The sequence below is a fragment of the Papaver somniferum genome, chromosome 8 (genome assembly GCF_003573695.1).
Source record: "Papaver somniferum cultivar HN1 chromosome 8, ASM357369v1, whole genome shotgun sequence".
Taxonomy (NCBI): Eukaryota; Viridiplantae; Streptophyta; class Magnoliopsida; order Ranunculales; family Papaveraceae; genus Papaver; species Papaver somniferum.
The window spans coordinates 19,787,773-19,809,855 of NC_039365.1; the positions used below are offsets into that span (position 1 = coordinate 19,787,773).

A 22,083-nucleotide genomic window follows, 5' to 3' on the forward strand; every position below is an offset into this window, starting at 1 on the left:
AATGGCGCGGTTTGGTGAAGCAAAGAATGCGCGGAGGCCTTGGCATGGTGATTTGTCTTCGCGGGCCGGTTGCCTCTTTTCCTTATTTGACTCAAATAGGAAGTCCTTTCCTTATTCAAACTCCCAAGTACCACGCCTATAAAAGGGGTCCGGCCTCTCCTTTTATTTCACGCCTTTATTTATTTTTTTATTCTGGTCGTGTGGTAACAGTAAAGCGGACGAGCGAATCCCAGGTATGTCTTTCAGCACTTCCTCTTTAACTTGTGTTTCATGTTTTCTTATGTTAGTGCATACCTTGCTGTAGGCGTACCTTTTCATGAACTTGTAAAAATATTGTTCTTTTGTGTTGGTATGAATCCTAGCCGTAAATATGCTTTGCGTGAACTTGTAGTAACATTTAGGCGTGAATACCGTAGTAATGTTGGCCGCCTTAATTATTGTGCAAAGTAGGCATGCATGAGCTAGTAACTGTCATTCCCTTCCCGTCAAAACCTAGATCCTATGGTTTCCTCCCTTTTCCTGGTGTGGACGTGTGTATTTTTCCCATGGTGGGGCGCGCCTCCTCGTCAGGGCGCAAATTTCCTGCTGCAGGGTATGGCCTTGGCATGAGGTGGTGATGCAGGGTCTGTCAGTCCCCATTTATTTGCTCATGCGCATTATAACTTTCCAACAAATTGGTTTGCGTCCAGGATAGATCTTCTGTGTCTGATAAAATAATTTCCATGCACTTTTTCTCTTCGTATTGTTCCATTGTAGTTATTTCGAAGGTGAAAGTAGCGTGAGAGAATTTCGTTAGGATGTCATTTGGGTACGAAAGATGTTGGCAATTCCAAGCCAAAAATAGAAGATGAGTTCTTTATAACATCCGCCACAATTAGGAAAAATCATCCCAAGTATGTGTCGATTCTTCTGACTGGTCCGGAAACTGAAGGAGAGGCCCGGTCAGTTCAGCCTAGAGGTGTAATGAGGTTGTGTCTTCAGAGGAAATAGTATTCTGCTTATCCCATTGACTTTAAAATCCGTGTGAGTCCGTTGCGTCCCTTTGAGAAATGGATGCGATTCATGATGAGCCAGGAATGTGTAAAATCCAGTTTGACCAAGGCGCATATTATTGATGCTGTCGCGGCTTCCGCAGTGCTTAAAATTAGGAAAGATATTCCAGGCTTGGTTTCTTTTATTTCCAGATGGTGTCTGGACACTCACACGGCCATATGCAGGTGGGGTGAAATGACTATCTCTTTATAGAGCGTGGTCGTCTTGCTGAACCTTCCCGTAATAGGAAACCTCGATGTCAAGTTGTCTGCAGATGAAGAAGAAATGCGCGCCACTCTGGTTGCGAAATCAAAAGGATTCGTTCGGAAAGAAAACGAGACGAGGTGCTTCTATGGATGGTGGGTGTCTCAATGGTTTCCTGATGAGTTGGAGCCACATCAGAAAAATAGTACACTTAATATCGCAGCATTCTTAGCTCTTTGGTTATCCAGAGATATTTTCGATGATGACTCTGTTAAGAAGGAGATAAGACATGAACTTATCAAGTTTTCCATAAAATTGGAAAAAGGTGTCTTTCTCCCTATTGGAGGCTTGTTTCTTGGTTCTCTGTACACACACTTGGATCATCTGGTCGCGGACATGTGCGCTTCAAATGGCTACATGAAAGTGGATTCGTATATTCATGCCGCCTTTCTCCAATCGTGGTTGTAGGAGAACTTCGAAAGGTATGCTCCAAAACCGTTGGACGTACTTCCCGAGTCTTGCGGTGGTTCTAGGATACTGCGCTGGTCGAATAGGCGCCCAAATATTGGTTCGAACCTGGTTGGATTCCTTGACAACTCGCACACGGTCAATTTTCGTCCATGGGATCCGATTCATGCGTCCATAACTCTGATCAATACCTTTGATCCTGCTCCGAGCATGTATTTGTCTTCTGATAAAGAGGATATGAGTGTTGGAGAGATGGTGTTCATGCGAAGCTGCACGCCCGGTCATGTGTCGTCTTTCTTTCGAGGATCTTGCAAAGCAGTTTCTTACAATATCGATAGGGCGGCTCGGCATATGGGTTTTGACCAAGGGTTCCCACTCGTTCGTCAGCCGGTTGTTCCACAAGACTCATCGCCAACTATTCTCGATGCTAGTGTTCTTGTGTCGGGTAAAAGTATCCCTTTTTCGCTCGCGGAACGAAATCTATCAACAACCTCGAAATATAACATATTTTGGCAGGATGAATTTCTCGCTATCCATGGATTCGTGAATGATGTGGTAGAAAACCGTCGCGGTAAGCCTTCTCCTGCGGTTTTAGCGGAGCACCCAATGCTGAGGGATCCTTCTTCGACCAAGCGAAAATCTGTTAGCCCGAATGCAGATAGTCCCCAAGTGAAGGAGCGAAGGTCTAAAAGCTGTGCAGACGGTTCCCAGTCAGATTCGACAGCCCTACCAACTTTCAGTTCGTCTAATATGCGGTTACGTATACTTTTCCTCTTGATTTTAGTTGGATCGCGTATATCCTTGTTTCTTTTCTGAGTATCCGTCTTTGTATCTTGCCCAGGATCTCAGCAGCGTGAACACCTTTACTAAACTTGCAAGTAGTCAGAAAACATCGTTTCTCGAGACGGAGGGTGGCGGTGCTGAGCCTATCCATGATGATGGGGAACCCGAGAAGGATGAAAGTTCAGAGTCCAGTGATGGCGAGAGTAGTTCTTCCGACAGCAGTGCTGAATCTTCTTCTAGTCGGTTTGAAAGAGAATCAGTGAGTCTCCCGCATGTTTTTTTCTTATTTCCTCTCTTCCTTTCTCTTTGGAAAATATCTAATCCGTGATATCATAGGGGGAATCCGTTTCTGAAGATGGCCCTAATACGGAGACTGGCGGAGATACAGCTTTGTCTCCAACTGTGACAGCCGCACTGGGCGACCTTGAAATGGATGTTGATCGAGATGAAAACGTCGTTGTTACTCAGAAAATGGAGAGTAATCCAGTGGCCGTAGGTGAAATTGTCGTTAGGAATCCCTTGTCGGTTGCTGATGCAGTCGCGGGCGCCACTTTCAACCCTCCATATCTGGTTCCTCATCCGGATCATGTGTTGATCGGGGGATTTAGCGTTCCAGCCAAACACGCGGCACTATACACCAGGATATGGGAAAGCTACAGACATATCGCCACGACCAAGAAAATTACTAGTCGATTTGCGTTGGTTAAGCGTGTGGAGGAAGCTTTGTCTTCGATTGACGACATATGCAATGTGACTGGTAATACTGTTTCTGAGGATGTAGTCTCGAGCTGGAGGTTCCATCGTGACACGTGTGTAAACTTCGAGTTCAATGTTCCTTGGTTCGTTGAAGGTTTCTCTGAGGTTGAAAAGTTGCTGGCCGAAACAGTCGAAGGTCCTTCTGCGTATATGGTGAAGAAGCAAGAATCGGAATTCGAAAAGTTGTCCAGGAAGCTGAAGTTGAAGAGGGAGGATCTCCAAAGAACGAAAGAGTCTTTTTCCAAGAAGAGCAAGTCATTGTTGAAAAACTTTCCTTGAACGCATTTCTGTCTTCTGAACTTCTTATTTTAGGTTTTTTTTTGAGAGGAAAATGAAACGCCTAGTTTACGGTTTTGATTTCCTGGACTTTTAGTTTTACATACAATTTTTACCTTGAGGGTTTTGGATTATTATTTGGAACGAACTGTTTTTAGAATAACGATGCTTTTCTGTTACGATTGCGAATGGTGGAAACATCTCAGGAAAGCCACTGAATCGTGAGCATTGCTTGTCGACAGAGAGCATGAGATGAAACATAACATGGCTATTGGTTTCATCATTACCGTGAAAACCTGCAGTAGTAAACCACGTATTTTTTCTAGGCAAGACTTACTCGGTTTTTGGATCTTCTGGTGAAAAATGAATCTCCCGGATGTAAGACCGAGTTTTGTAGGAAACATCGCCGTGACTGTGGAAATTCCCCAGTCATTCCTTGTCGTGTTTCCGGTCCCCAGGTGGATCGTTTGCTTCTAACCCTTCGGAAGTCCCCAGTCGTCCCTTGCCGTGTCACGACTGGTAATCGAGCCGCTTAGTAGCTGAGTCGTCGATTCCTGAACGGATCGTTTGATTAAACTGTCCTGACGTCTAGATCGAGGATTGAAAATTCACATAATGACCGAAAGATCAACCTCCCACTGTGGTCTCCAATTATTTAAGAGTGAAAACGAATTCTGTTGATTTTGGTAATTTCGGGTGTGTGGGAGAGAAATGAGTTTAAACCCTAAACAATGTACTGCAAGGGAGTACTTTAGATTCGAGAGATCAATCTGTACAAATCCGTCTTAAACCAAGAAATGGCCGTTCCAGACTTGCTTCGGTCACAAAGTGAAGGAGGAGGGTTGGTTTTGGGGAGAGAAGCGAAGAGAGTGTTGAGACCAGAATGGTTGATTCTGGAAGAGTAGTTGTTTCATGAATTGTATCAGAAAGTGGGAAGCTGACAGATGGAAAGCTAGCAAATATTTTCTGAGTGTTGTATGCTCCTGACTAGAACTTGTTGTTTGGTGGAAATAGGTAAGACCTATTTATACAATTCGAAGTGAAACGTACTCTGGTCTCGTAAAAAATGAAAAACGGATGAGTAAATGGGAGGAGGTGGTAACCGGTAACGCCTAGAATTGATGTTCCATAAAAGAAAGCGTTTCACCATTACTCCATGTATTTACTAACCTCCTCATCCTTACGACACTGTCTTATAACGGGCGTAGTGTACGTCGCACGCTGTAAACCGCCAAACAAAAACCCAATGAGCATCCCCCAGTTTGTGACATGTGTTGATGTGTCGAGTGTTTTCGTGGAAAACATGTAGCATGTTTTTGTTCGGAAAGTTGAGCTTGGGAGACTTTCCGGCTCGGTGGTGACCTTCGACGGTCGAGATTTTGCATCTTGAGAGGAAGGGTAGCCGTTGATTATTTCAACCCTTCGTTTGGTAGCCAGTGGCATGAAAGCATGGCCGGTACGGCTTTAATATGGCCTAGTTTAGGCACGGCCAAAATTTAGGGTTTTGGCTTTGTTTGGGCGCGACAAAACTAGGGTTTGGCGTCGGGCCAAAGGTTACCATGCGTTAGCTGGTAACCTTGGACGGCTAGGATCTGCATCTTAGATGGAAGGATGTCCGTTGATCGTCGCAAGCCTTTGTGGTAACCGCATAGGGAAGGCCGACATGGTATGGCGCGGCAAGGTGTTTGACATGCCATTGGCACATGTGGCATGGCTGGCATGCCTTGGAGCGGTTTGGGTATGGCCAAAATAAAGGTTTTGGCGTTAGGCCAAAGGTTACCATGCGTTGGTTGGCGACCTTGGATGGTTAAGATTTGCATCTTAGGTGGAAGGATGGTCGTTGATCGTCGTCAGCCTTTGTTTTGGTAACCGCATAGAGAAGGCCGGCATGGTATGGCGCGGCAAGGTGTCTGGCATTCCATTGGCACATGTGGCATGGCCGACATGCCTTGCGCGGTTTGGGCGTGACTAAAACTAGGGTTTTGGGCCGAAGGTTACCATGCATTGGTTGGCGACCTTGGACGGCTAAGATTTGCATCTAAGATGGAAGGGTGGTCGTTGATAATCGCACGCCTTCGTTTTGGTAGTCGCATAGGGAAGGTCGGCATGGTATGGCGCAGCAAGGTGGTTGGCATGCCATTGGCACATGTGGTGCGGCTGGCATGGTTGGCATGCCTTGGTGCGGCTGGCATGGTTGGAATGCCTTGGCGCGGAGGTGCGGCTGGCATGGCATGCCATTGGCGTAGTGGTGCGGCTGGCATGGTTGGCATGCCTTGGCGCGGAGGTGCGGCTGGCATGGCATATGCCATTAGCGCAGTGGTGCGGCTGGCATGGTTGGGCATGCCTTGGCGCGGAGATGTGGTTGGCATGGTATGCCATTGGCACAGTGGTGTGGCTGGCATGGTTGGCATTCCTTGGCGCGGTGACGTGGATGGCATGGTATGCCATTGACATAGTGGTGCGGCTGGCATGGTTGGCATGCTTTGGCGCGGTAGCATGAGAATTACGGTTTGGCATAGATGATATCAGTCAGTGTTAAGGGTTCTGCCGTGGAACATGACCCATGTAAAAGAAAAGGGAACCCTGGTAATTCTTATGTATGCATGTTGATTGATTCAATAAATGTGTTAATGGTCATAGTGACGTCATGTCAGATGTACAGTTTTACGATTTTGAACCTAAGCTAAAAACCACCATCAACAGGGGCGAGTTGCTCTTAATAAGGTTAATTAAAAAAATTACATGGAGATTTTTTCTTCGAGTTCAATAACTTAGAAGATTCATTATTCGAGGAAGATTTTCCTTTCAAAGCTTTGGTCAACTTTCCTTGAATTAATGACATTCTCAATGTGAAGGATTTAACTCTTCAAGAGTCCATAAACCTTGTTAGCAAGGTTCATATCAAGGTAAGCTGAGATATTTATATGTTTCAGTTAAAACATTGTTTGTTTATTTTCAGTATATAACAATTTTGATGTTTGCAGATAATCGATTCTCATATCAAGATCCACGTTTAATATCTTCATTTTGATGTATAAGAAACTTTTTTTGAAGGCGAACCTGGTGATCACTCAGATCACGTTCCATAGGAATTTCAAGATTCTTTTATGGGGCGAGTTGCTCTTAATAAGGTTAAGTTAAAAAAAGTACATGGAGATTTTTTCTTCGAGTTCAATAACTTAACAGATTCATTATTCGAGGAAGATTTTCCTTTCAAAGCTTTGGTCAACTTTCCTTGAATTAATGATATTCTCAATGTGAAGGATTTAACTCTTCAAGAGTCCATAAACCTTGTTAGCAAGGTTCATATCAAGGTAAGCTGAGATATTTATATGTTTCAGTTAAAACATTGTTTGTTTATTTTCAGTATATAACAATTTTGATGTTTGCAGATAATCGATTCTCTTTCTATCAAAAAATATCAAGATCCACGTTTAATATCTTCATTTTGATGTATAAGAAACTTTTTTTGAAGCCGAACCTGGTGATCACTCAGATCACGTTCCATAGGAATTTCAAGATTCTTTTATGGGGCGAGTTGCTCTTAATAAGGTTAAGTTAAAAAAAGTACATGGAGATTTTTTCTTCGAGTTCAATAACTTAACAGATTCATTATTCGAGGAAGATTTTCCTTTCAAAGCTTTGGTCAACTTTCCTTGAATTAATGATATTCTGAATGTGAAGGATTTAACTCTTCAAGAGTCCATAAACCTTGTTAGCAAGGTTCATGTCAAGGTAAGATGAGATTTTTATATGTTTCAGTTAAAAAACTTTTTGTTTATTTTCATTAGATAACAATTTTGATGTTTGCAGATAATCGATTCTCTTTCTATCATGATGCTTCGTAGTTAGGTGACAGACACTGAGCTTGGTATGATGCAAGAAAATATTGCTAAGATTCTAAATTTAATATCCATGACTTTTAAAAATCCGGAGTTAATGGATCCTGAAGCTAAGCTATTGAAAGCGAAGAATGATGTTGATCTTTCAAAGATTGATCATGACAAAGCAATTGTGGCTAATGATTCTCGGATACTCTTTTTGGAGATTGAGAGCAAATACTTGACTGGTATCCTAGAGGACATCCAAAGAAAATTAATATCTTGTCCTCTCCAGCTCATTCAAGTTCAGCAAGTGAGGTAGCATTGGAAGGAGAGATGGAATATCTTAAGGCTGAGTTAAATAAGATGAATTCCGAAAATGAGGATTTAGACAAACTCATACTTGACCGCTAATGAATCTTTGGCGTCATCTCGGGTTGGAGCTTATATTGCCCAAATCTCTCCAGCTTCAATTCCAACCTTTCAGGCTCTTCCTGATATTGCTCCAGACATTAAACTTGTTGTAATTTGTCGTTATCCCATGAAGGCTTTAAGTTTTGTATCTTTTAAAGTTTATTACAGATTTTGGTGTTTATTTTGCATTGACATTTGCACTCTTTTTTCTATTCACCCTTTTCGATTTATGGAAGATTCAGAGTTTGAGCTCTTGATTACCAGTTTAAAGATTTAAGATGAAATTTTTATCAATTAATTTTTTAAAATTTTCCTTTAGAAATTCTAATGCCTTAGTTAAATGTCAGGCTCTTTAGTCTTTCCCTTTTTAACTTAAATGCTCGACCTGAGATAACTTGAGTGATATCGATCTATAATAGCTTTTGTTTCTCGAGTTATAAGTTAGCCACTTGACTTTCCGAGTCAGACTTTGATCTCTTATGACCTTTAGTTTTTTAATCTTTCATTCTATGTTGTTTGATTTTTGAGTTTCTCGACATGTGTTATTTACCTTAGTATTTCAACATACTAAAGTTGCACCTTAGTCTTGCAGTCTATACTGTTTGACTTAGTTTTATTTTATTCCTTGTCTTCGGGAATAAAATACTTTATCGACCTGGATAATTTCTTAAGTCGAGCTTTACTCGTGGTTTTAGATTTTGACCTTCAGATTTAGATACTCGAGCTAGATATTTCCAAAGAGTTGATTTCATTGCTTAGATAACTTGAAATTTAGATTGCTCAGTCAGTTTACAGAGAAAATTTATGCTGAACTATGAAAAATTCTACAAAAAGTATGATGGCAGTCATTCCATTTGTAATCATAAGTTTAAATGACACACATTTATGTCATTTTTGTTTCATGCTTTTTACACATACCATAATATATATACATGCATCATATATCATGTCTTGTAAGTTCAATGCAGATTACAAAATGAAAATTTTATAAGAACCCAAAATTTATTGAGATGTTGGTAGAAATAGAAATATGGGTTCGGCGAAGTGTGATAGATAACAACACTAACGATGAAAACTTTTACGTCTTCTCTTGTTTTGTTTTTTATGCTGGTTGATTGGCTTAGTATTTTTTGTGCTGGTGCCGATTAGAAAAACTCGTCTGTCTCATCATTTCGATTTACATTCTAGGTTTAGATTGGCTCTATGAAAAAAATACAATGAGAAACATACTCAATTTCAATTTAGGGTTGAAAATGTTTCCTCTATCTCTGAAAGAATGTAAAAAGATAAATAAAACGGCATCCCCTTTAAAATTCGGAATGATTAGTTTTAACATGGACGAAAGTCAAGGGTACATATTTACAATCTCGGTTACTCTCTAGTAGTATTTTCTTTCTTTCTTTCTTTTGTTGTTTTCTTTTTTTTTTTTTTTTTTTTTTTTTTTTTTTTTTTTTTTGAAGGATGGGCTGTAAATACCTATACTTTACTAAATTATCTTAGTAAAATTGAGGTTTAAATAGATACATGAAAAGCCAATTATGCTTGCCACTTTTCCATACTCATACTCATATTCAGTGCAAAAGTGGCAAATCATAACATTTGATAGTGCATAGGGAATGATCTAAGAGCGACTCTGTTATCCGAACTGGTTAGTGAAGAAGCTACTAGACGAACACTATAGTCCTTGCGGACCATGTGGTTTGTGGTAAATAAATTTATGTTGAACTATGTAAATTTCTACAGAAAGTATGATGACAGTCATTCAATTTGCAATCATAAGTCTGAACATAGATACGTTTATGGTAGTTTTGTTTCATGCTTTTTGCACACACCACACCATATATATACACATTGCATCACAAATCATTTCTTGTAAAGTTAATGCGGATAAAAGAAAAAATATATGAAGACCCCAAAAATTATTGAGATGTTAGTGGAGATTGAAAAATGGATTCAGCAAAGTGCAGAGAACACGATCATTAAAGATGAAAACTCTACTCCATCTTTGTTATCTTTATGTTTTTTATGCTAATTGATCCATTTAGTGTTAGATTGCGAATTTAAATTTCAGCGACAAAGCAGATCAATTTCCAAGTTCGGGCTCATGTTTGTATCAGTTATATGGGCTATGTTATACTAAATCTAACGGATGCATATTATATGAATTTTAAGAGGAGTTAAGGAATTTATATCGACAAAATCAATATTAATAGCCGAAAATGAAAACGTGATTCTTTTTTTTACAGTATGGTAAAATGTTTTTCAAGTAGTTTTCAAAATTCGGGTAGTTGCTCAAACTTTTGGCGTAGGAAATTACACGATAAGAACTCTCACACCACATGCATCCTGTAATAAATTTTTTTACAGTATGGTAAAATCTAACGGATGCTTAGATAGATACTTATAACCGTTATATATATATATATATATATATATATATATATATATATATATATATATGTATATATTTTGGTCCGATCAACATATTTCAATTCATTCAAATTAAAATACTGATTACATAAAATCGCGTACAAGAATAACAAAAACATCAAAATACAATATGATTAAACTCCTAATACAATTAAAGATACCAATTACAAGTAAATCGCGAAGAGAAAGAGCGATAAACCGTAAAGATATCCAATTTTTGTTTATGTAGTAGGGAAAAATGATGTATTATCCGGAGTCAATCCCGACCATTTAATCTGATTTTCTTCTTCTTTGATAAGAGATGCTCCTGAAAGAAAGGAGTACTTTGCCCGTAATCTTGTATACCCAAACGAACCTGGATGCCCTAAATCTCTTATGTTGAAAATAGATTCAAAGCGACACCGTGTTGAATGATTGATGTTTTTGAACCGAGAATAGCAAGCCATGATCCAGTCATGAAGATTTGAAAAAATCGCCCGCAAAGCTACGAGACAATCGTCCAAAATGACGAAGAAAAGTCGTCCTAAATGGCGAAGAAATATGTCAAAAGACATCAAAACCATAAAAAATATGTTTTATTTGATTAAATAATGACTAAAACTTAAAAAAGAAAAGAAATCTTGCTCAGATATGGTCCAAAAGGACCAAATCTGAACAGGAGGTTGATGAAAGTTTGGTTGTTTTTTTTCTTTTGGAGAAAGGAAAGAGAGAGAAGAGGAATAGTTTTTTTACATAACCATTGTATCATCGTTCTTCCACTTAATATCTTTATAAGTTATCCATTTTACACGGTATGGATTTGAGTAATATTAGACTTGCATTTGGTACATGGGGTAAGATTGTAATACCGATGCAATTAGTTTCGTTCTGCCAGCTCGGGAAGTTACACTTGGTATTTGCATTTATGAAGAGTGGAGTAATGTTTTCACAATAATAATTAAATAACTGGTTTCCATATTTCTGTTAAAAGTATTGGGGATTGCCTAAGCACTTGCCTAATCTAGAGATTTGTAGGATTTTGTATTTTACATTGTTTATCACGAGCCATGCCTACATCCACGGAGGAATTCCGTAATTTTCGTAATTTTTCGTTTTCGATACCCCAATAATCGTTATGATGTAAAATATTCTACAAGATTCCGAATTATCAGAAAAGACTATCGGATTTCAGATAGGGACCCACCACTCCAAAATTGTAGTGCCAACCGACGGTAATAATGAAATTTTATGGATTCGGTATACACCATATGATAACCATTTAATCCACTACAAAAATATATTTATGTACAAGACCAGTTTTTGGGAGCTTAAGGAAGTTCCTATGGGTATTGCAAATCATGAAATCCGCCGAGCCATATGGATGGAAAAACTTGATTTTTTATACTATGTAAAACTGGAGCAAAATGAACAAATTTGATATTTTTGGTCCCACCCATAATTTTTTAACATTAATATGGTCCCTGGAATAATAAATATATTAATTATAACCCCAAAGGTGTCACTATCCATCCACAAAAAATCCCGCCAAAACAAAAGTAACACAAAAACCCAAAAAAAACAAAATTTTGATGAAACCTCATAGAATTTGACGATAGTTTCATCATTTTTAAAATTTGGAGTTTTTGTATCAAATTTTTTAAAACTTGAGGCTTTTGTATCAGTTTAGTTTCAGATGGAGTTTTAATGAATCCCAACATTTGAATGGGGTTTTTATACCACAAGTTTGGCCACCTTAGATTTTTACGACTAGTTTTGATATTATAATGATAAGTTGTGTTGATTCCGTCTAAATAACAAAAAAATATATTAGTTTTTCCTCATAAAAAAAAGAAAAAAACAATAAAATATTAGTCAAAGTTTTGTTGAGCAGTCAATGTTTGCTCGCACGATTGAGGATGAGCCGCCAGGATTAAGAAAAAACGCGCGGCACTTATTGGACTGCAATAGGCAAACCAATTGGCTCCCCGGCTTTCTCTTTTGATCATCCCATAGTGGGATCAGAATAGGAAAAACAAAGATTTTCCGTCCCATATATTGCCCTGACTAGACAGTACGTTTCTGCTGTTTTAGCACTAATTAAAATGAATTGGGTTGTGGTGCAGTCGGCCAGCGCATAGGTCTATATATATATATATAGTGTTCCTGAGAAAAGAAAGGATCAATGTGCCGTTTTCACCTCAACTCCATCACTGCTAGCAACAGTTTCACAGTGCACCTGAATAGATTCCGATACAAACAAACTACTAATATGTGCACAATTAAATGATATTAACAGGAAATATGTTTAAGAACAATGAGACTCAAAGAAAAGTCACACTAAGAAAAGTAATTAGGTAAGTTACTGAATTTCAAAAAGCTAATTAAATACCATGTCTTTGAGAATTATACTCCACCGTTTCTTTTTGTCTTTCTTCGTATAGGAGTGCCCAAGCTAAGTGAAACTAGGCTCCCTACGTAATTCTCTGCTTCACTTGTAAGAGCCCAATGTACATCCAACTCTTTTGACGCTCTAGTTTTTGTGTCACGTAAAACAAAATCTCTTGTATTCTCCATCAGAATCTCACCGTTTTTAAATTTCCATATGGGGCGATCGCTCAAGCTGAAGCGCTTGCGCATGGTAAATTGTTTAGTCTAGGATTCTCCCACTCCGTAGTTATGCATCACCCATAAATCAGTGTTGCTCGGAAAACTACAACTCTCATTCCCATCAACAACTAAACATAGACATTCTCCCAATCCTCCAACAACTCCATTTGGGTGTGACATAGCTTCTTCTGGGAACGGTAAATCTGCAAATGTCTCGCCAGCAACATCAAAACACACGATAACTTCAGCAGAAGGTTTTCGGTGGGAGGTACCCAACCAATGAAGAACTCCATTCAAATGCACACCACGACATCTATTTTCACGTCTTTCCATGATTTTGATCTTAATGTATAAACTTGAATCCTCCAACATCCTTCATAATCACCAACTTGTAATCGTCATTAACAGGATCATAACCAAATCCATATCTAACATCAAACCACATGGGAGAATTGACACAAAATTTACGATGTTGTGGTGATATTTTCTAATTAACGGGTTCCATATACAAAAAAATTTATGAAGAAGTGTATGACTAAGATGAACACATAAACAAATCAAACCATTACTAGAACCACAAATCTGAACAGAATCAAATTTATTATATCTAAACGGGTAATCCATTTCAACAACTTCATAGTTACTTGATTTTGACAATGATATTGAAGCATAATCTATAGAGCACATTGTCTTCTTTGCATAGATTAGCTTACCTACACCATTATTAAGATGATACTTGATGAAGTTAGGGCTAGATATTATATAACGCCAGAACTTGCAGACACACTTACTACTTAAGATGGATTCCACTGGTAACTTCAGAAAGATATCACTTAGAACCTCTTCTGGTAAGTTTGACATAGCTACGTGCTGCTTCTCCCCTTCTGCTAGGGTTGACATAGCTTCGCGCTGCTGCTCTTTTTTGCGTATGGAATTAGGTTTTCCAAGCAGACCGTCCTCGCACATATATATGTGTAGAGGTCGGCAGAAATTACTTTTTTTTCATGAAGTACCCGCCGCTATACAAAGTTGGATGGTGTGGCTTGCGCTCAACCCTGATGCGTCTAATGGGTTGCGAGACAATCCAACAAGACTATCGGACATATTAGGTTCAAGTGGTGATAAAACCAAATTGGGGCGGTGGCGCAGTTGGCTAGCGCGTAGGTCTCATAGCTATATATAGAGTGATCCTGAGGTCGAGAGTTCGAGCCTCTCTCGCCCCAATACCTTTTTTTTTTTGAGCCTCTCTCTCTCTCTCGCTAGAACTTGATTTTAAACGTCAATGAATTGGGCCCTGGACTGGAGGTCCTTGTATCAAGTATTCTGCTTTTCTGTGTCCACTCATTCCTTGCTCACCTAAAACATCCCCCCTTTCTTTAATTACAAAATCAAAATGAACATTAAACAGCAGCAGCAAAGAATTACATACAGTGAGTTAAACAATATGATCATTTCCATTCCTAAAACCCTTGTTTCTTCTTCTCAGTTTATTACCTCCAAAAGCTCCAATCTTTCTCAGTCACAAAAATTCACTTCAGAGAGATACTTTAATGGTAAGTTTTGTTCTTTTTTAACAAACCCATTATTCAATTAGTGAATTTCATTTGTGTTTTGTTTGATTTGGGATTAGTTTTTCAGTGTTTAACAGAAATGGAGAGCAGAAGAAATTGATTTTCGGAGATTCTAAGAAATGGGGGTCTTGTGGCAAGCTTGGTTTTAGAGTGGGTTTCTCAGCTTCTGATGGATTGAGTTTAGATTCTTCAGATGATTCTGATTTCATTAAGAAAAGGTATCTACTTTTTTGCTTCTTTTCTGAAGTGAATTTCATAATTTTGATTCAGTTGCTAATGGGGTTTTCTGTTAGTTTAGTATGGATACTTGGATTAGAGTGGAATTACATTTTGTTATGGTAATTGTACAGAAAAGTTGTGGATCACATTACTTTGCTGAAAGCAAAAGAGGGTTTATCGGACGAAGATGAGAAAGATATGTTAGATCATCTTTACACATCTCAGTATCAGATGGGTGGAATTATTGCAATTTCATTAGGTGAGGTCTTAGCTAATCTTTCTAATAAGATTCTGCCTTTCTGCTTAATGAGAGATTGTTTTGTCTGTGTATGTTAGGCTAGTTTCAAAGGCGTTTTAACAATTAAACGTCTTTAGTAACGATGCATGTGTAATTTGGAAGAAATTCATTGATTTAGATATCTTATTCAATTCTTTAGGCCGTGCCCGGAATAAGAACCTTGATGGTTACACTCACGCGGTGTACATGCGTTTCCAAGGAAAGGAAGATCTTGTGAAGTTTTATGAGAATGAGTTCTACTTGGGAGTTCTTAAGGACCATGTCATGCCTTACTCCCATGTACGCCCTTCCATGTAAACACTCACTTTCTCTTGTTTATATCTTATTTTCAGTTTTGAATTGACGTGCCATTTTAGTTAGTAGTTGTAGTCTTAATTGGAGCCGTTGGTTGCACCTACCATCGTTATCTCCTTTTTAGGAATTGCGTTATGTGGATTACGAAGCTGAAGTAGAAGATGACATTCTGCCCATATTTCGGAAAGGACAGGTTAGTTTTGTGATGCATAATTATCATGAATTTTATTTAGAGTAATCAAGAAGCATCAATTATACCAATAGTCTTACAACAATAATGCATTGGATTAGGACAGGAATTCAATTACGGTCTGGAGTTCATGCTTCTAATTTCAGTTGCGGAGAGTGAACATGGTGAGCCCATAGAAGATGCTTTGCTTGCGCATGCAAATTTGGCCAGGGATTTTCCATCCTTGATTGTACAATTTACTCAAGGTGTGTTCAGATTAGAAACTGAATATATCCATAAAGTGTATTGCTTTCCGCCTCCATTGGATACAAATATTGCTTTATTGCAAATCCTTATGTATTTCTTGATTTGTTAATGTGATGCCATACTTGCCTCCTTACATACTCTATTTTCAGGATCCAATTTTAATCTCAGCAGTAAAGAATACTCACATGCTGTAGTTATACGCTTTCGATCAAGTAAGATTCTTCACAACTTAACCCCTGACCTCAACAGATTTGTTTTTCTGTTACACTAATATTTGTAATTGTCTTGCAGCTGAGGCCTTTGAGATGTTTGTAGGTAACTCAGAATACAGAGAGGTAAAAACTTTCTCCAATCGTACAGACTCTTAGATATTGTTAGTTCTGGTTTATTGTACTGCAGTATTGTGTGTACTGCGTGAATTGATGTTTGTAGGGATATTTCTGGATTCCTGGTTGTGCATTCACATATATCCGCTTCACTCATGGGTGTCAAATGATGAAATTTTGTTTGCCATATCATTTTTGGATTAGATGGAAATGGCTGGAAAGGTCATCTTGGCTCATCTGTTCATATTAAGATATGAGCTATGGTAGTGTACCACTTTGGTTTCTTATCCGATTTATATTTCTGATTCCAACATTTGTTCCAAACCTACCATCAGTTTGTCGGTACCATGAATTCTGCCCCATTTTTGACCTTTTCTGGACTCCCCCCTTTTCTGACACTGTTGTTCAATTATGGGTTATAAAACACTTGCATTACGTTATGAATGCAATAAATTATTGGTATTACAGAGTCTTGAAAGTTGAAAACAAAACGATTGAGTTTTCCTAATCTCTTTCAATTTCTGATGCAGATGTGGACCTCAAAATTTGCACCAATTGTACAGAAAACTCTGGCAATAGATTTTACTATTGATCCCGTCGGAACTGAACTTATGTAGCTGGATCTGCATAGCTGGACAGTTATCGGGTCTCTTTCCTTGCTGACCTACTCGTGGAATATTCCCAGAAAAAATTAGATGGCAAAGAAATATGTACGTGCAGTTTCTTGCAAGGAGATCCACCAAGAGGTTGGTGATTTTTATCTCACAAATTTATAGAATTGGATCTTTATACGCACTGAGAATGTCAATAACAGTGTGTTCTTGCTGCCAAATGTATTACCTGGATTATCAGTTGTTTTAAATACAGCAAAATTCATGTCAAATCGTGGTCCATTTATATTTTCTCTTTGTAGTGGCTTACTTATAAATGTATGTAAATCAAGCTGTATACATTTCTAAAATAAATAATAATACATAATTCTGTACATGAGATTTGTCGGTTCCACATATGATGCATCTATCCTTGATTATTCTATTAGACAATCTTTTCTGCAGGTGTTTCCAATATCTAAAAATCAACCATATTTAGAGGCTTTAACCCTATTCAATCAGATTGCTAGGTTCAACAACATTAAATTTTAGTTTATACGTTTTCATAATAACTTAGATTTTTGGTTTGAAGATAGATTCTATAACAGTGAGATCATTTTATACCCATAATCATTTATCACATCAATACTTCCTAAGATGCAATCCTGATGCAGGAGCATCAAATCCCAGGCTTATAAATGCAGTCGAACTTGATTGACTGTATGCTGTTAGGCTCATGACATAGAGTGATTGATTTGGCATCCGCCGCATCCCCCATCAGACTCCTTTGAGTCCTCTCATTTGGGTCATGCCAGCTAGCATCGATTGGTACTGTCTGTTTCGTTTAGGAAGCTCTAGTTCTTAGAAAGAGAAAAACAGACGGAGCTGTAGTTCGGGTGAGAGAGTAAACAAATATATGAACAACTCAATTACACAAACTCTTGAAATATAATATTAGAACAGCAGCAATTTCAACCTAATCAACCATTTCTCTATGTTTATTCTAATCATTGACTTCTAACTATGTACTTGAACTTGCTGGCTTTTTGCTGGAAAAACTTCTCTGCCCCAAGTTTTCATTTGTCAGATCTTATTCTGCTTTTCTTGATGCCATATCTACTTGTAACTGTTGCACAAATGATCGTTTCAGATGAATTGTTTGTATTCATTAAGACTGTTTCTGATTAGTACACAAAATTTCATTATAACCCAGACCAGACAAGAACAACTACAGCTATAACTTCTGTATAGTAGAAAGACTAATAAATAAATCACATATCAATATCTCTATATACACACTGCACACACATCTACGACGAAGAGCCATATATTAGAAAGACTAATAAATAAATCACATCTCTATATCAATATCTCTTTACAGTATGAAAGCTTGCATTGAAGAGCCATGCCATGACTTGAATTTTGGAGAGAAAAAAAATCTCATCAATTGTGAAGTGGATTTGGTCCTCCAGGTACCATTCGTCTTGAAACTACATATAGTGGATGGTTGTTATCATTCCTTGTATACCTTTTTGCAGGAGAAATTTCGGATAAGCGCCATGAATATCTGTTCAACTCTTCTATCTGTATGGTTGGTTCTTTTCTGCTCAGTGGTCTATAGCTATAACTGAATGATGGAAGCTGAATTACGACGAGAACGAATAAGAAAGCGAATAACAAGATTGGAGAATTTCGAGTTCTCATGATTATAAAACCATGAAAAAGAGAGGAGAATTGTAGCAGAAGGAAAACTTTGGAATTGTTTCTTGATTCTAAACAGGTGAAGAGTCTATTAATATATGGGTCCAGCAAATACTATTGCAATATTGACAAGGCCGAGACCACTGGTTTCATTATGTCCAAAATGTCCAAAATACCCATTCACACAGGACAGATATTGAGGGTAAATTCGGCAATCCAAAAATTCAAAGGCCATAAGTTAGATTACAGTTGACTTCTCATTAATTGGTTAAATCCTTATACAACTGGATTTAGTACCACACGTAAACTCATTTTAATTAAAATTGATATGAATTCAGTTTGAAACCAGATGTTAGGTTAGGATCTTAAGTAACCGACGAAATATTGGTTCAAGTCATTTAATTTTGCTGTGCCATGAAAGAACCCTTTCACGTTGCCGGCATACATCTTACCATCTTAGGTATGAAACTTTGAAATTGTTATCTTCCATTCAACAGACCTGAAACCTTTTCTGAACAGCTAGAGTTAAGTATAGTTGTACTGGTGACAAGAAGACAAGTAAGTCTTTTGTATTGTCAAATGAGGCATACGGCACTTACTAAGCTTTGTCATCCGCAACATGCATTACCACATTACCAACCACCATGCAATACCAACCGGGATTAGATAGAGTTTTTCTGAACCGTTCGTGTATGCGTATACGTATCTGTAACCTACCGATGTTTAAATTTATTCGTATATTCTATCTTCTTAATAGTATTTTCTTGTGTTGATCGAGCAGAAAAGCTGTAGCTACATACATAACTCCAAAATTAAATTATTGGTGTGCCGTGTTACGTGTACATGTATTTTAATACTCACCTACAACATTTTTGAACCCAACAAGAAAAGTATATATAATTTTTTCAGAAAATTTTAGAGTAGTTTTCAGAATGTCTGACTTTATGGTTTCAGCAGACATATAAACAATTCTCATTACAATATATACCGCCATTGACAAACATCACGTATGTCCTAATCCCGAACCATCATCACTGATTTAGACTTTTCATTGGTTAATGGTCAAGCTTGTACAAGTCATTAAGAAACCTACGAAAACGAGTCGAAGCGCCCAAGGGCTGACTAATCGTCATGAAGAGTTGAAGACCTAAACCGAACTTGTTGCTTATATGGCCTAATATAACTTGTCTTTAGAATCAAGAAGAATCGGGGACTTATGAGCCTCTGCTTGTCATCGTATGAAAGTGCGTTTATGGACAGAAACTATGGGTAAGTTTGGCGATATAAAGTTCAAATTAGGCTATGATTATAAGTATAAGTTAGATTATGGAGTAGTAGTTGACTTCTCATTAGTTGGCCTTTTACAACCGGATTTCATACTGTGATCGAACGTGTATTTATGGTGGGACCACACACGTAACTCATTTCTTGAATTTTTGCATTTATTTTTTCTTCTTAAATATGAATTTATAGTTTGACATAAAAAATGGAATCAAACTGGATGTTAGGTTCAGTTCTTAAGTAGGGTCAAACAGTTAGGAGTTAGGACTTGCAAACTATTTACTCAAACATTAATCAACCAACGAAATATTAGTTTAAGTCATTTTCATGTGCCATGCATGAAACGCTCTTTCGCGTTGCCGGCATACATCTTACGTCTGAAACTTTGAAATTATTTCTCCTGTTTTTATATCAACAAATAAGTCTTCGCCTTCGATTCACCAGTCTGCGTACTTTCTTGAAACTTGTTGGAGACGTCTGTTTAGAGGTAATAAATATAATTACACCGGTGATGACAAGCATGTTTTTGGTGGTGACTTTTTCAGTCTTTTGAGTTCATAAGCAACCTCATGCAGAATAAGAAGATCATCCTTTTCATTTCGTTTGCAGCAATGTTGCTAAATGAGGCAATCCCATATGGCCTTACTAACGTTGTTGTCTTCCACCACAGTATGCACATTAACGCATTACCAACCACAGTGCAATGCCAACAAGATTAGATATAGTTTTTCTGAGCCGACTGTGTATGCGTATACGTAGCTATATAAACTCAACACTAATAATAGATTAGTGCAATGCCAACAAGATTAGTATTTCACTGTCAAAATACTACCTAACCATGTTTAAATTTATACGTATATTTTAACTCTTAATAGAATTTTCTTCTGTTGATAATCGGGCAGAGGAAGTCATAGAAATAGAAATATATAGCATAGCTTGCGTGCAGAAGACACAAGTTTTACGCATATATTCATGCACTAAACCACTATTGGATTTGACAAAACCACACCAGAAAATAAAATAAAACGTAAATTATTGGTGTACTACCGTGTACAAGTATTTTAATACTCATCAACATATATAATCTATTCAGAAAATTTTGAGGGTCTGACTTTATGGTTTCAGCAGACATATAATCAATTCTCATAAGAATACCGCCATTGGCATTGACAAACATCATTTGAATCCAGATCAGGAATCATCACTGATTTAGACTTTTCTTTGGTTAATGGTCAAGCATGTAGAAGTCACTAGGAATCCTATGAAAACGAGTCAATCGTAGGGCTGCCTCATTCAAGAAAACCGAACTCGTTTCTCATTGGGCCTAGATCTAACTTCCGTTAAGAATTGAGATATTTAAGAATAAGGCTGCTAGGTGAGTTATCAAATTTATATAAAACAAAACAATTCTCACTGGACCTATAACTTAATTTTCGTAAAATTTATATATTTTCATAGTATTGTCAGTGTTAGGAGGAAGCGAAACACAATAGCAAAGATTCAAGTGGGAGGGGTTGATAGTTTTGATCAGAGCATTATAAAGGAAGAAATAAAAAAAATTTACATCAATTTGTTTTCTCAACAAAATGAGTTGAACTCGGGCATGGGAAATCTTTTCTTCCCTAAAATCAAAGAGACGGACAAACTTTGGCTTAGGAGGGAATTCTCGGAGGAAGAAGTTTAGGAGGTGGTTAAGCAGATGGGTTGCAACAAGGCGCCTGGTCCACACGGATTTACGGCTGAATTTTTCAAGAGTTGTTGGGGTGTTTTGAAGGAAGACTTGTTGAAGCTAATAAAGGACTTTCACAGGTATGGTTCTATTGATTGGAGGTTCAGATTGTTCTTTTATCACTCCAATTCCGAAGAAAGAAGACTGTCATACGTCGAAAGACTTTAGACCGTTAAGTGTTATTGGTAGTGTTTCCAAGATTATTTCCAAGTTGCTTGCTAATAGATTGAAGAAGGTGATGCCCGATATTATTTCTGATTTTTAAGGAGCTTTCATTCATGACAAACAAATTCTTGACGGAGCGCTTATAGCGGATGAATGTGTGGACAACAGGTTGAAGGCTAAGAAACCTGGTATTCTTTGTAAGATTGATATGGAGAAAGCTTTTGACAATGTTAATTGGCAATATCTTTTTACAATTTTACAAAAGCAGGAGTTTGGTGATAAATGGATCACTTGGATTAGATGATCTGTTACTACTTCGCATTTTTCTGTTCTTGTGAATGGTAGTTCGACAAAGAAATTCAAACCGAGCAAGGGGCTATGACAAGGAGATTCTCTGTCTCCTTATTTGTTTTTATTGGTGGTGGAGGTTTCTTCCAAACTAATTAATGATGCAGTGGCAAGAGGTCAATTCTCAGGCTTTCAAGTTGTGAATAATGGAACCATTATTTCACATTACAATTTACGGATGATACATTGATTTTGATTGATGCAACTGCGGAAGAAGTGAGGAAACTTCTAATAATTTTGGCAGTCTTTGAGACGATTATAGGCTTAAAGTTGAATTTGGAAAAATATGCTATGATTAGTGTGGGAGCAGATAATGTGATTGATGTTCTTACAAGGGAGCTTGGTTGTAAGTCGG

At 37.8% G+C, this 22,083-nt stretch overlaps 2 protein-coding genes and 1 non-coding gene across 3 annotated transcripts; 2 read left to right on the top strand and 1 right to left on the bottom strand.

Annotated features, from left to right (window-relative positions):
• Window positions 1-12,342: 12,342 nt before the first annotated feature.
• Window positions 12,343-13,670, bottom strand: LOC113305221. The gene is made up of 3 exons (XM_026554304.1): window positions 13,334-13,670; window positions 12,849-12,973; window positions 12,343-12,399 (listed from the first exon to the last, which is right to left on the bottom strand). Exons 1-3 carry the CDS (start codon window positions 13,668-13,670, stop codon window positions 12,343-12,345), a joined length of 519 nt encoding a protein of 172 aa, XP_026410089.1.
• A 234-nt stretch (window positions 13,671-13,904) lies between these two features.
• Window positions 13,905-13,993, top strand: TRNAM-CAU. Its single transcript is given in 2 exon segments — window positions 13,905-13,942; window positions 13,958-13,993. It is a non-coding gene; the product is annotated as a tRNA-Met (tRNA).
• A 116-nt stretch (window positions 13,994-14,109) lies between these two features.
• LOC113306996 lies at window positions 14,110-16,918 on the top strand. Its single transcript, XM_026555935.1, has 9 exons — window positions 14,110-14,323; window positions 14,409-14,559; window positions 14,692-14,819; window positions 14,998-15,137; window positions 15,277-15,345; window positions 15,449-15,587; window positions 15,738-15,800; window positions 15,880-15,923; window positions 16,445-16,918. The coding sequence occupies exons 1-9, from the start codon at window positions 14,164-14,166 to the stop codon at window positions 16,529-16,531; spliced, it is 981 nt and encodes a 326-aa protein (XP_026411720.1). The 5' UTR covers window positions 14,110-14,163; the 3' UTR covers window positions 16,532-16,918.
• The last annotated feature ends 5,165 nt before the right edge of the window (window positions 16,919-22,083 follow it).